This window comes from Vicia villosa, linkage group LG2, assembly GCF_029867415.1.
Source record: "Vicia villosa cultivar HV-30 ecotype Madison, WI linkage group LG2, Vvil1.0, whole genome shotgun sequence".
Lineage (NCBI taxonomy): Eukaryota > Viridiplantae > Streptophyta > Magnoliopsida > Fabales > Fabaceae > Vicia > Vicia villosa.
The window spans coordinates 161,100,652-161,115,679 of NC_081181.1; the positions used below are offsets into that span (position 1 = coordinate 161,100,652).

Here is a 15,028-nt window from a genome sequence, read left to right on the forward strand (position 1 = left end):
TGATAAAAATCATCAATTTGGTTGCCATTTTGTCATTGTTAGATAGAGCATTGAATAAGCTTTCCAACGCTTCGAACCGGGCGCAATTCGGAGTTACGGTTCTCAAGTTATGGCGAAAATAAAATTTGATTTTTTTTCTACTATCGCTTAGCGAGATTAAGCTCGCTAAGCGAAATTGCCTGGGACAGCAACTCGTTAAAAGGGGCAAAAAACACATTTTTACGTTATGGTTCTGGGGTATTTGCTCTCAACTCCATCAACCTTCATTTTTTGGTCATTAGAGCTTAGAAGACAACATTTTTGGCTTGCTCTTGGATGATCCGGAGTCGGGAGCTTATTGAGCCGTGTTTGACACCGCGAGAAATTGAGTTTTCTTCACTTCCTCTTCTCTTTGTAACCATTTATGTTGGGGTTTTGTTCTAAGTATACTTTGTTTATATGTATATTTATTGCTCATGGTGTTGTTTAATGCTTTCATTACAAATCTTCATTAGTGATTGCTTTCTCTATGTGGATTTGGATTGTTTCAGACATAGATGATTCGAATCCAGGTTTAGGAAGAATATTTATTGGGTTTTAATTCTAGATATAGATTAAGGCTTAGTATTCACTTGTGTATCAAAGTTTAATGCTTCCGTGTTGTTCGTGTTGTGCTAAGAAATCGTTGACGCGAGCAAAACGGTTGATTTCTCACTTTGCGTTAGACATAACCTCTGTGTGAGTGGTACGTGATGATGTTGATGAGTAGTTTAGGTTGATTTCAACTGAGTAGTAAGTTTAAGTATTTAACGGGTATATGAGTTCCAAATCTCGAGAGTCTTTATTGTCCGAATAATGAAATTCTTTTTATGTTCATAAGTTAAATTCCCGCATTTACTTTAAACCCATTTTAACTTGAGCTCGAAACCATAGAAACTGTTGAACGGCAGTTCAATAGCACTAATCTCTGTGGACACGATAAATCCCGGATGAATATTTCCAAATCTTTTGTTGCTTGCCGCTTTACCGCTTCAACAAAATGGTGGTTCACCCGCGTGACAGTCTATATTTTCTTTTATATAACAAACTTCCCGATTATGATTCTTTAAAATGCTTTTGTTTCCATGCATATGTTTTTACTCTTTCTCGTAATCGCACTAAATTTGATCCTCGTTCACATAATTGTTTGTTTGTTGTCTATAAAGCATGTGCCAAAGGTTTTCTCCTTTATGATTTAACCTCAAACTCTTTTATTATTTCTCATAATGTTGTTTTTTATGAAACATGTTTTCCTTTCAGCATCACTCGTGACCATCGGCCACTCCCTCCTTTACCCACCCTTCATCCAACAAATAGTGAACTGGAACCTTTGTCTTTCCAACCCAATTATCCTCATTCTACATCACTGCCTCCTCCTCTAACGCCTAACATCCCGCCGGAATTACCTCCTTCTCACATCACCAATACTCCTCCAATCCATCACCTTAATCCCCCCACTCGTAGGCAGCCTACCAAACAAATTAAACCGCTCTCTTATCTCAATTATTACTATTGTAATCTTCTCAAACATAATTCAGTTACTTATCCTACCTCTACTACCCCATAATTTCCTCTTTCCTCCGTCCTTAATTATGACTTATGCAACAAAGACTACAAACAATTTTGCCTTGGCGTTTCCTCCTCTTTTGAAACATCAACTTATTCCCAGGCCTGCAAATATGACTGCTAGATACAAGCTATGAATACCGAATTGGCTTCCCTTGAACAAACAAATACATGGACCTTAGTTGACCTTCCTCTAAATAAAACACCTATCAGTTGTAAATGGGTCTACAAAATTAATTATCTTGCTAGTGGTAACATTGACAGGTACAGAGCTCGTTTAGTCGCCAAGGGCTATACTCAAATTGAAGGTATTGATTACTTTGACACCTTTTCTCCTGTCGCAAAGTTAACCACTGTAAGAACTCTACTTTCCTTAGCTTCTATTAATAATTGGCATCTAGAACAACTAAATATCAATAATGCTTTTCTTCATGGAGATTTTCATGAAGAGGTTTATACGACAATTCCTCAAGGTTATAAACCTCATCATTCACCTCCTAAAGTTTGTATACTTAATAAAAGTATTTATGGCCTTAAACAAGTTAGTATGCAATGGTATTCCAAATTATTAGAAACTTTACTCTCTCTTGGTTATCAGCATTCCCATGCTGACTATTCCTTTTTCACAAAAGTTACAAACACTAACTTCACAACTTTATTAGTATATGTAGATGATATTGTTCTATCAGACAATAACATTGAAGAAACAAGAATGTCAAACACATTCTTCATTCAAATTTTGTATAAAGGATTTAGGTCCTTTAAGGTTTTTTCTGGGCTTTGAAGTAGCTAGATCCAAATTAGGTATTTTGCTTAATCAACGTAGTTATGCCCTTGATTTACTCCTCAAAACAGATATGTTAGCCTCTAAACCAACATTTACCCCATATAATTCTACAATTAAACTTCATTGTTCTGATTCACCTTTGTACCATGATAACACCCAATATAGAAGGCTAATTGGCCAATTAATTTATTTAACCACTACTCGCCCTGATATTTCTTTTGTTGTTCAGCAGCACAGTCAGTTTGTATCCCAGACAAATGATAACCAATTCAAAGCTAATGTTCGAGTTCTTCAATATTTAAAGAGTAACCCTGCTCAGGGACTGTATTATCCGTCTAATTCTGATTTAATTCTCTCTGGTTTTGGAGACAATGATTGGGCAACTTGCCAAACGACACGCAGATCCACCACTGGCTTTGCCATCTTTCTAGGAAAATCACTAATCTCATGGAAATCCAAGAAGCAGACCATGGTTTCTCGCTCCAACTCAGAAGCCGAATACAGAGCTCTTGTTTCCCTCACATGTGAAGTCCAATGACTTCATTATCTTTCAAGGATTTGCACATCAGTTTCAGCAACCCAACCTCCATCTATTGTGCTAATAGATTTATTGTGTACCTTGCCCACAACCCTACCTTCCATGGAATATCCAAAGACATTGACATTGATTTCCATATCATCCGCGAAAAACTGGTCACCGGCCTCATTAAGTTGTTCCCAATACCTTCCTCTGCACAAATCGCAGATTTCCTTACAAAACCATTGTCTGCTCCCTCTTTTTCCTGTTTTATAGTCAAGCTTGGCCATCTTAGCATCACTTGGCATGTATTTAGGGATTTGTTACACTTTCATAGGCCACTTATTATATATAAATAACCGGTCCCTATGTATAATATTATTGATTCAATATGGAATAAAAAAGGCAGTTTTTGATTGGTTATGATATTCAATAATAGTAATTGTTAAACATTATAAAGCTAAGTGAATCTCATATATTGTAGTGATAATTCGAATATATTTATGTTGGAAAAGATGCATAATAAACAAAAGGAATACATGTACTTAATATCAAAGTGAATTGTTAAAATTTTATCATCAAACTATAACAAAGAAGTCCCAATAAATCTTAACTAAATCGGTGACAACAAGTCAAACATCTCTTAACCAATTCTTGTTTTAGCACGTTAAATCATTTTCATCATCATCCATCTCCATAAAATTAAAATTAATACTGTTAGACAAAGCATTATATAAGGCATATGGTGGATTTCAAACAAAACGTTCTACATATGTCTTATTAAGGAAAAACATTATATACAAGACTTATTAAAGCAAATAATTCTATATGGGGCATATTAAAACATTTTAATAAATCAAGAAAATATCTATAACTAATGAAATTTAGTGTATAAACTGATTTTTCACATAAAATTGCATATATTATTTTTATAAAAAAAAAAATTGTTTTGCAATTTTAACTAGGCCATAAAGGGGTTCTACAATTTCACTCGCATACCCATAATCATACCTATAAACTTTAATTTCAATTGGATTTTTTTACCGTTTTTATTAAATCTAACTTTGTGAAAGAAGAGGACGTAGAATGAAGATTCAGCAAAAACAAATCTCGCAACTTCTCTAAGTATAGTGCAAGGAAGATGAAAAATTCAATAATTGTTTTTTACAGTTTTTCGATTTTTATTTCAATTGCGTTTTTATATTTTTTTATTTTGAAAGTACTAGGAAGATGAATGATTATGCAACTTCAACAAAAAAATCGAGATACCTATACCCAATGAAAGAAAAAAACATAAGCTCGTGACTCACTTATACTTATGTTATAATCTAAATCATTCAATATAATCCAAAGGCTAAAAAGATATTATATATCTAGAATATACTAACATAATCGAGAACTAGTAAAAAGCGAAGAAAATAGTACAATAGTATTATCCTCATGTCCTAATAAAAAGAATGCATGGAGAAACTTCTATTTTCCTTTAACTACATTATGATAGTAGCATAAAAAGTATAATTTTTTTATGCGATGTTGACTCTAATCCAAAACTCATAATTTTCTTCTTTGTTTATCACCCTCCCTTTGAAGAAAAGCCAATAAAAACTCATTCCAAACATCAATAACACCAGGCAAACACCAATGAGTACAATCATTATAACCTTTCATCCATTTATTACCCCAATGTTCACCAGGATGTCCATCTGGTCTCATCATCATTACCTTTGTCACATCCAAAATCTCAAACTTAGTTTTTCCTTTATTATTATTCTTAACCTCTTTAAACTCTTCCATTTGAACGCTCCTTAAATTCCATTCAAATTTACTTGAATCAAATTCCTCTTCATTTATAGGACCTGTCCTATTACAAGACCCTCCAGTGTTCCAGATTCCATTCTCAAAATGAGATGGTGCAAATGTCCTTATAATTGCGAACAATTTCCCATTCTTACAATCTTTGCAATTGTTGATGTATTTCAATGATGTTTTAAACGCCAACCTTAGTGGAAAATCTATGTCGTAGTTTTTGACATTTTTTTCACTACAATAAATGCAACCTAATAATTTTCCACCTTCATGTAAAAACATTAATCTGAAAAACCAATGGCCGCCTGAAATTATCGCGTAGTCCAGTTCAGGTATTACTTTAGCCCAGTCTTCATCTACTTTATCCATTTGCAAGTCAAACACGCCTGACCCTGTTCCATTTACAATTCTTTCTTCACCTTCTATAAGAAATCTACTCCATAATATCATGAGAGTGAAGTCATATCTAGGAAAATAATATGTCCTAAATTTATCTTCTGAGTCCTTGTATATATCTTTTGGAGTTTCATCCTACAAAATAGGAAATTGTGACAAAGAGTAAAAAAATATGAGCACATAATTAACACATACTTTGATCCATGAATCACTTAAATGTTACAAAAAATGCATATATATTTGTATATGAAAAACAAAATAAAGCTTTCTAAAAATAAAATTACTAATTACTTAGAGAAATAATCTAACTATTTCTAAAAACATATTTAACAATTATTAAAACTATATGTTATATAGCTTTCATAATGCTATATAACATCATTATGTGAATTTAAACAACTCTCATATTAGATCACATCTCCAAACTCGACGTATAAAAGATTACACCGTCCAACCTATTAACCAAATGTTGATTGCAAACTGCACCTTAACTTACATTTCACTTTCTAACCACACCTCCATACGCATTTCAAGCTAACAATTGATATTTGACTAATTTTCATAGTTCGATGATAAATTTGACACACTAGGTGGAATAATACAAATAATACTACTAGAAATTTGCAGTAACCAGGTCACGACTATGTTTGTCGTATGCATCTACAATTTAGAAAGAATCTTGATAGCATGTATAAAATATTCACCATCATCTTTCAGGAGGATTGGTCAACAATTCTAGTTGAACCTCCAGAATTTATAGCATGCCAACGACCATTTCTATTCCTACTATTACTGGAACGAAGGTTGATCAAACAGAGAAACTAGTGGTAGTGACTATATTTTTTATTAGACAACACTTAGACATGGGGATACATGACACCGTGTGTGTAGTATCTCAAAAACTTGTTGATATTGTGTTGTCTATAGCTCACAATGAAGTTCAACAAATTAGAAAATTGAAAGCCAAACAAGCTAATTCAAGTGAAAATTATTTCACATCAACCATGTAATAAGTTCAAGGGTATCAAGGTTAGGCAAACGTTTTTTATCAAAATCAACTAACTTAATCTTTCCTTGTTCAACAAGAACTAACTTAATCATTCTCAAAACTATTGAGGTCCAGCATGATCATTAAGACTCTGGATTTAATCAAAAGCATAGTATAACTGTAATAATTGAGTTTTATATCCATATTCCCTATTTTATAACTCCTTTAACTAAAAGAAAGCATAAATGAAGATAAAAAAACATCAAATTAAGGGAGTTGCACACGTTAGATAAAATCAACTAATTATACTAAAAAAAGAGAAGCAAATACCAAACATAGAACACCACAAATCTCATGTATTAAGGATAGAATAAAACATTAGTATCTACTTAAATAGCCAAATGAAGCATCATCATGTTCAGGTCACAATGCAATAACCAATAAGATAATTTTATATAAAAATCCAATCATCTCTAAATTTCAAAAAACATTCATTCAACCAATCATAGTATTTATACATTCATCATCTTTATCTTTACTTCTTTTTATGTATTTCTTAAACTAAAATATATATGTGCTACAATGTTTTTATTTTTAGTATAGATTAAATAAAATACTATGAATTTGTATATAATTAATTTATTTTTAATATTCTAAATTATTTGTTAATATTAAGAATTTAATTGGTATACACTGACGTGTAAAATAATTTTACACCGTCAATGAATCGTGACCGTTAAATATTTATTGAAATTTAATTTTTATTTTAATTATTTATAAAATAATATTTGTGAATGGTTGTGATGCACTGACTGTGTAAAAAAAATTTACACTTAGAGTGTTAATCTCTAATATTAATTTAGAACTTTTTTATAAATGAGATAATAAATATATTGAATAACTTAAAAAATGACTTATAATCTAAAGTTATTTTTTATCAAATAACTGAAATACAACTGATAATTTTCTTAACAATTGCACACAATTTATTTAAATATATTACTTTTACGAAACCAACGGATCAAAAACCTTTCCATACCTTGATTAGCCTAAATATTAATGTTACCACCTTTTTCAATGGCCGCTATTAAAATTAGAAGCACCATTAAACTCATTTAATAGAGATTCTTTTCCTAAATCTCTAAATTTAAATCATTTATTGAAAAAAAAGTATCTAAATATAAATTCTATTTCACACTATAAGATGCATTTTTCTAAAATATAATTCGAATTCAATACCAAAAAAATTAATAATAATTCGAATTAATATTAATTTATTTTAAATTAAAAATCATTACAGGAGTAATTTATTTTAATTTAAATAGTTTTTTCAATATTTTTTGGACTATTTTTCTTCTAAAAAAATTTTGAAAAACCTATTCAAATTAAAATAAATTACTCTATATTTGGAATCAATTGACCGCAATAAATGCCATTATGACATATTTATATAAAAAAAATCGCCCTTATGAATTTTTACAACTAATCAACCATTTAATGGTTGAGTAATGTAAAAAAAAATTCAAGAGGTAAAATTAATGGTTTTTTTTTACCCACCTCCTTATGGGGGTCACCCCAGCGAAAACTCCATTTTATCCCGTTTCGGAAATGCATTTCCAAAATATTTATTTTTCTAAATTTTTCTAGACTTCGGAAGTGCATTTCCGAAAAAATACCAAAAATTGAGATTTTGAATATTTCGGAGATGCATCTCCGAAATAACAAAAAAAAATCTAAAAAATCCCAAAAATTAATTTTAGGATATTAATTAATTCACGTATCATAAATTTGATATAATTTATGAGTAATGAATAATAATAGTTATATATTTTGATATAATTTATGAGTTATGAATAATAGTTATTATATATTTCTATCCTGATTCATATTTTAAAATTTAAAATAATTTTAATTAAAAAAATTAAAATAATTTCACTTACAAAATAAGTTATAATTTTTTATTTATATTTTTGTAATAATTGTTATATATTTATAAAAAAAATTAAAAAAATAAGTGTTTTAATTTATATATTTATATAATAATTATAATAATTATTATATATTTATAGAAATTATAATATATTTATATAATAATTATAAAATTAAAAAAATGAGTGTTTTAATTTATAATAATTATTATATATTTATATAATAAATATTATATATTTATATATTATATATTTATATATTTCACTTATAAAATTAATAATTGTGATTATATATTTATATATCTCTATTCTGATTCATAATTAAAAATGAGTTATAATTTTTTATTTAGTTTAAAAAAATTAAAAAAGATTTTGTCTTAATTTTATTTAATGAATAAATTTTATATTTAATTTTATATAATTCAAAATTTACTTATGAAATTAAGATGTTTTTGATTTATATAAGTTAGTAAAATAATTTTTAATTTTAAAATTATTTAGGAAATTTTGATTCACCTTCATTTTACTGATTCACTTTCATTTTATACCTAATAATTGTATTGATTCACCTTGATTTTAGTTTTTCAATAATTTATTGAATTCTTACGAAGTGTATATCCGAAATATTCCAAGACCAATTTGGTCTTGGAATATTTCGGATATGCATCTCCGAAAACACCGCATCTCCGAAAACACCTTTTTTTTGTGTTTTCGGAAGTGCATTTCCGAAAATACTTTTTTTTCAATAAAAGTACATTTTCGGAAATGTATTTCCGAAACAAGGGGTATTTTGGTAAATTCGGCAGAGGTGGCTAAGAAGGTTAGGAGGTGGGTAAAGAAATTCTCAAATTAATTACCAAGATTTATTTTGGAAGCATTCACTGAATTTATGAATACACTAAACAATTTTATTTATATTGAAGCTTTTTCCTTTTTCTATTAATTTTATTTACAAGAATCATATTCCCCTAATTATGCAAGCAAAGAATTTTCAACACCTCACAAAGCAAAAAAAAAAAAAGCATATTAAATGTAAAAAAGAAAATCCACTTAAGAACTAACCTGTGACAAGAGACAGAGAAGTGAATCCATTTGATTTCTAGCAACAGAATCACCAATGAAAGCCATTTTCTTGCCACGAACAATGTTGAGAAAAATTTTAGGATCAAACATTGGAAGTTCACATTTTTCAGGTTTCCATTTCCAATTAAGAAAATCACTATCCATTCTTCCATGCTTGAAACAATTTTTGCTATCAGGGATTGTAGGGCAACTTGAATTTGTATAGTATGATGACCCTCTCAAACCTCTAATCCAATGACCCTTAAAAAGATCACATGTTTCCTTCTCTAAAAAAATAAAAAATAAAAAAACATCATAACATATTTGAAAATTCGAAATAAAAACACATACTCACGAATATAACAAATTTAAATTAAATATAAAAATCAAAATTTTAGACCTAAAACTATACTTCATTCAAAGTGTTTGAACTCTCCTAATGCTAACGGTTCATGTTTAAATTAATATAGAGTTTTATTCTAACTTAAATAGAATCTGTTAGTGTCCGAGGGAGATTAGTCCGTCAATAAAATTCAAATTTTTAAAAAAAAAAAACAAAAATCTCAATAATTTGAAAAATGACTATTCTGGAGTTACACATTCAAATTTTGGTGATCATCGAATCAACATTAAAAAAAAATTATTTTTTGGTTTGTCCCATGATCAAGATCAAACCGAAAATAATCGAGAATGCATAAATAAGATAAAAAATCATTCAATTTCATATTACCCAATAAAACTCTATAATTCCGGCCACATCATTCCGTTTCCACCATAAATCTCCTATTTTATCTGGTCAAACTAAATTTAAGTTACACATCAAATATAATTCAATGAATATAAACAAAAACTATACAACTATACAAATTTCGTTAAATCTTTTGTTACAAACATATCAAATGAATTCATGATTGAAAAAAAAATCAAACAAACACATATATAAAAATTGAATATGGATCATGTAATCAATTTTGGGACATACCTTTGTGCAATTTGGATGGTGTAACATGTTGATGTTCCTCAATGGTGTCATGTTCTTGACTAGGCACAAAGGTTTTGGCATGATTAGATTCATCGTTTTGAGAATGTTTTTGAATGGTTTCAAGATCTTGATTAGGGACAAGGGTTAAAGGGTTTGGAGAATAAAGGAAGAAGAGACTCAAAATGGTGATTACCAATAGAGATGCGAAAATGAAAGGTAACCCTTTGATTAATAGGTTGGGATAGGTTTCCCTTTGGCCATAGTTGTGAAACCTGTCATGAAAAGACTTTGATGATTTCATGGTTTTCTATAACACTCTCTAGAAACAAGAGTGATAGAGAGAAGAGAAGGAAATAAAATAGGGTTTAATGTGAGAGAGTCATGAGAATCACAAATCAAAGAGAGAAAAATGAAAGTTATGCAATATTGAGAAAAGTTTTTTGGGATTAAAAAAGTAATTTTATTTTGAAAAAATTAAAGAGACAATTCAGATATAGATTAAATTTAATAATTAACTAATTAATTATAACTTTAGAAGAGCATATTCAAAAAAAAAAAAATTCACTATTTTTGTAAATTAAAGAGAATGAGGGTACTTCTCCACAAAAAGAAAACGTAGGGTAAAAGAAACGTCTAGAATCAATATTCTAAAAATAGAAGAGTATAAATATATATTTCTTTTTCAGTAAAAAATGTTTTTATAATCTAAAAAGAAAATTATATAATAAGAAATTATTAAGGACATTAAGATTTTGTTCAATGAACATGATAAGGGAGATGATTGTTAAAATCTAAATTGATCCACATATCATCTAAAAAGTAAGTTATATAATAAGAAATTATTAAGGACATTAAGATTTTGTTCAATGGACATGATAAGGGGTAGGATTGTTGAAATTTAAATTGATCGAAATTAAAACATCAAATCAAAAATTGAATTTCAAAATTAATATAAATCGAACCAAACAATATTTTAAAAATCGGATTGACTTGGCCGGTTGAACTGGTTCAACTTTGAACCATTGTTTAATCCGGTTCGGTTTGGACCAATAAATGGTTAGGACTATAAAATTAGGATAAAATTGCTTCAAGCTCAAAAAACCAAAATAATCGTAAAATTAAAATCGATTTTGGTGAACTAGACCGTTCAAAAAATTAAATATAATTTCTTTATATTTTACTTCATTTTATTTCTTTGTTTAAATCTAAAACATTAATTATAGCAAACATTTAAAATTGTATAGATGGAATAAAGAATAAAACTGAAAGACAAAAGAAAATGTAAATGTAATAAAAAGAGAAGAAATAATGTAATGTTTGTGGACACGGGATAACTGATGTTGGTCTTTAAAGACATGTGAAAAATTATACTGATGAAGAACTTAAGGCTTTTAGTTAAGCAATTAGGACAAATATATACATATTGGTCTTTAACTAATTTTATAATTTCTTATTGGATCTACATTGCATTCTTCATATTTTGTAAGCTTGTTTATTAATATTGTATTTATTTGAGAATTTTATTTTACAAATTATGATATAAATTAATTTTATTAGGATATTTAATAATATATATATATATATATATATATATATATATATATATTTTATTTTTTTAGTTTAAATTTAATATACGGTTGACGGTTGAACCGATTGAACCATGACCCGCATGTTTTAATGGTTCTTTCTTCGGGTCGGTTTTTAAAACATTGGAACCAAACCTTATTCATATATTTTAATACTCATTTATTTTTTTAATATAATGTATTGTATTAATTTATTATTTATTAATATTTAATTTGTTTTAATATTATTTATTAGTTTTATTATTTATTTATTTTTAATTTTTCATATGTCCAAACATAATCAATCAATCTTATTTTATAATTTTAATTTTTAATATGTTATATGTTATATATTACTTCAAAACTATTATTTATACTATTTTTATAATATTAAAAAATTGATCCAAATTAGATCCGATCATATTTTTTAACTAGGCGTCTAAAATTAAATCAAAACGTAAATAATTTTATCTTTGAATCAAATAAATATTTATCTCAAAATCAATATTTTAGTTCAAGGTTTAATGAGTTAAGTGTGAAAGTTGATTTTTCTTACCTTTTGATCGTTACGAGCAGAACAGGTGGCCAGCAACTGTGAGGCTTGAACTTCGGGACGGTTGAGAGAAAAAAGGGGGGTGGTACCTGCAAGACACTCTGATGCCAAAGTAAGTGTTCGGACAACAAGGTACAACAGAAAACTGAGAGATTTTGCGTTGAAATGTACCTTGCCCTCTAAGGCTATAGGGCTATTTATAGGATAATTCTGTAACGGTCGACTCCATCTTTTGAGGGTCTATGCGTGATTTGCAGCCAGGAAACACGGAGAGCTGGCCGTGTTGCCAGGCACAAAGCTTCAGCGTGCTTGGTCCTAACTTGCTATTGCCCAGAATGTGTCGGGGAAGGCTGTCGCGTGATTGGGTCAGAACGCGTTAGGCCAAAGAGTGGATTGGGCCAATTTGGATAATTGGGCCAGTCCAGAACAACCTTGTATATTTTTTTGTTAAGAAGTTTAGTAGTTGGAATTTCACATTTTAAATGTGAATTAATGGGATGTGATCTGTTCGAACTTACGCGTCTTTATACAGCTTCCAACCGAGTTGACATAACAAATTTTTTTATATTTTTTAATTTTAATGACTAATTCTTATTATAGACATTTTTTTTAATCAAAGAAATATTTATTAATTAAAAAAAGATACAATCATCTGACCACAAGGTCCAACCATCCAAACAGACAAAAACAAATAAGTGACCTAATTACATCATCATTTTAGCTATGTGACTCCTAAGTTTAGTCGTATGCCAACCCCTGTATACCAATATATCTATAATTTTTTCCCCAATCAAAGTATTATCTACATTGTTTCCAAGGCACTCATCATTTCTATACTTCCAAATGCTATAAACTATCTCAGCAAAGGCCATATTCAAAATGGAGGCATTCCAATCCTTTTTCTCTAGTGGTATCAATTATCTAATGAAGCTCTTCATCCCACACTTTAGGGTCATGATCCCTATCAATCCAACTCAGCATTTTACTCCATATATTTTTGGTTTTATTACAAGTAAAAAACAAGCGGTTCATTTATTCCTCCTCGCACTTACAAAGACTGCACAGACTATTTTGAAGCATGTCAAATATCTTTAGTTTGTCTTTTGTGGCCATTTTGCCATGACATGCAAGCCAAAGACAAAAGAGGGATTTAGGTCTGGCTTTGTTGATGTTGAACACCTTCCTATAGGGCACCCTTTCCTCATCATCAATGAGTTTGGTGTAGTACTTCTTCATAGGGAACTTTTGTAGTACCATAGACTGATCCCATATTTGTTGGACATTGCATATGCTCTCTTTCTGTTGCAAGATACTCCTGAATATCTAGGGGTTTGTATCGTTGCCTTCATACTCCAACACATGCTTACCTTTTAGGTAATATGTGTGGATTCATCTCACCCACATATTATCTGCTTTCCTACACACATTCCAGAGATATTTCATAAGTGCAACACAGTTCCACACAGTCAGGTTAATGTTACCAAGCCCTCCTTGTTTCCCGGTGGTGCACAGTCACTACCAAGCCACTGGACTCTTTCATCTAACTTCATGATTTCCAGTCCATATGAAGGTCATGCAAATGCTATCAATCTTATTAATCAGAAATTTAGGAATAGGAAAATATTGCATCCAATATTGGGTAATAGCACAAGAGATACTATTAACCAATTAAATTCTCCTTGCATGGCTAAGGATTTTAGTAGCCCAATGATTAACTCTCCCTATAATATTCTCAACCGGGGGTATGTAGTGGTTTATTGTTAACTTCCTACTGGTTAAGGGACTCCTAGGTATCTGACTGGCAGAACACCATCTTCAAACTCATTAATATCTCTCAGCATCACCTTAGTTTAATAATCCACTCCTCCTAAGTACATTTTGCATTTGGAGGGGTTCATAACAAGACCAGTTGAGGCAGAAAACATCTTGAAGGTGTCAATTATCATCTCCATTTATTTGGCATCACCCCTACAAAGTAAGAGGACATCATCTACAAATATCAAGTTGGTAAGGCACAATTTCTCACATTTAGCATGATGGTTTAAGTTTGCATCTCTCTGCATCTTGAGCATACACCTATGCATATATTCCATTACGATCACGAAGAGCAAGGGGACATGGGATCCCATTGCCTTATTCCTCTCTTGGCCTGCATACAATCAGACAACTCCCGGTCAATATTAAATTTATAGGATATAGTAGTAAGTCATTATCCAATTGATGAAAATCCTATGAATGCCAATCTCCTTCAAAATACTCTCCATGGATTGTCAATTGACCATGTCATAGGATTTTTAAAGGTCAAGTTGCATCATAACTCTAGGTGTGCCTCATTTCCTATTTTACCCTTTAAGTAGCTCATAGGCCAAAAGAATGCGCTTATGGATGTTTTGCCCAAGTACAAAATAAGTCTGGAAGGGACTTATTATGCTATGCAGAACCTTCCCTAGTCTATCAGTCAAGATTCTATAAATAATTTTGTAAAATGTTATGCATCCAGCAATGGGTCTATACTCTTTAACAGTTCTAGCATTTTCATTCTTAGGGATCAAGGTGACCACAATGCGGTTGAACTCTCTAAAGATTCTACCAACATCAAAGAGCTCTTTGGTAGCTTTAATCACGTCATTTTTTATGGTATTCCGTCTAGCTTTAAAAAAAACCTAGCTCCATATCCATCCACTCCATGAGCTTTCATATCCCTAATACCTTTGAGAGCTTTGACAATCTCTTCTTTAGTTACACTGCTAACCAAGAATTGTCTTTGCTCCATGTTCAGTTGATTTCCATATCTCATTGCCTCAATTCAATAAGAGTCAAGCTATTATCTTCTTTCCCCATCAGCTTACCATAAAATTCC

General features: G+C 30.1%; 1 protein-coding gene across 1 annotated transcript; it reads right to left on the reverse strand.

The window, feature by feature from the left end:
• Nucleotides 1–4,331: 4,331 nt before the first annotated feature.
• LOC131647272 (xyloglucan O-acetyltransferase 3-like) lies at nt 4,332–10,456 on the reverse strand. The gene is made up of 3 exons (XM_058917182.1): nt 10,051–10,456; nt 9,069–9,355; nt 4,332–5,225 (listed from the first exon to the last, which is right to left on the reverse strand). The coding sequence occupies exons 1-3, from the start codon at nt 10,349–10,351 to the stop codon at nt 4,440–4,442; spliced, it is 1,374 nt and encodes a 457-aa protein (XP_058773165.1). The 5' UTR covers nt 10,352–10,456; the 3' UTR covers nt 4,332–4,439.
• Nucleotides 10,457–15,028: the final 4,572 nt, after the last annotated feature.

Coding starts and splice junctions, on each gene's coding strand:
- LOC131647272 (XM_058917182.1), bottom strand. CDS start 10,351: ATGAAATCATCAAAGTCTTTTCATGACAGGTTTCACAACTATGGCCAA. Junction 9,356..10,050: donor ACCATCCAAATTGCACAAAG/GTATGTCCCAAA, acceptor TTATTTTTTTAG/AGAAGGAAACATGTGATCTT. Junction 5,226..9,068: donor TTCTCTGTCTCTTGTCACAG/GTTAGTTCTTAA, acceptor CCTATTTTGTAG/GATGAAACTCCAAAAGATAT.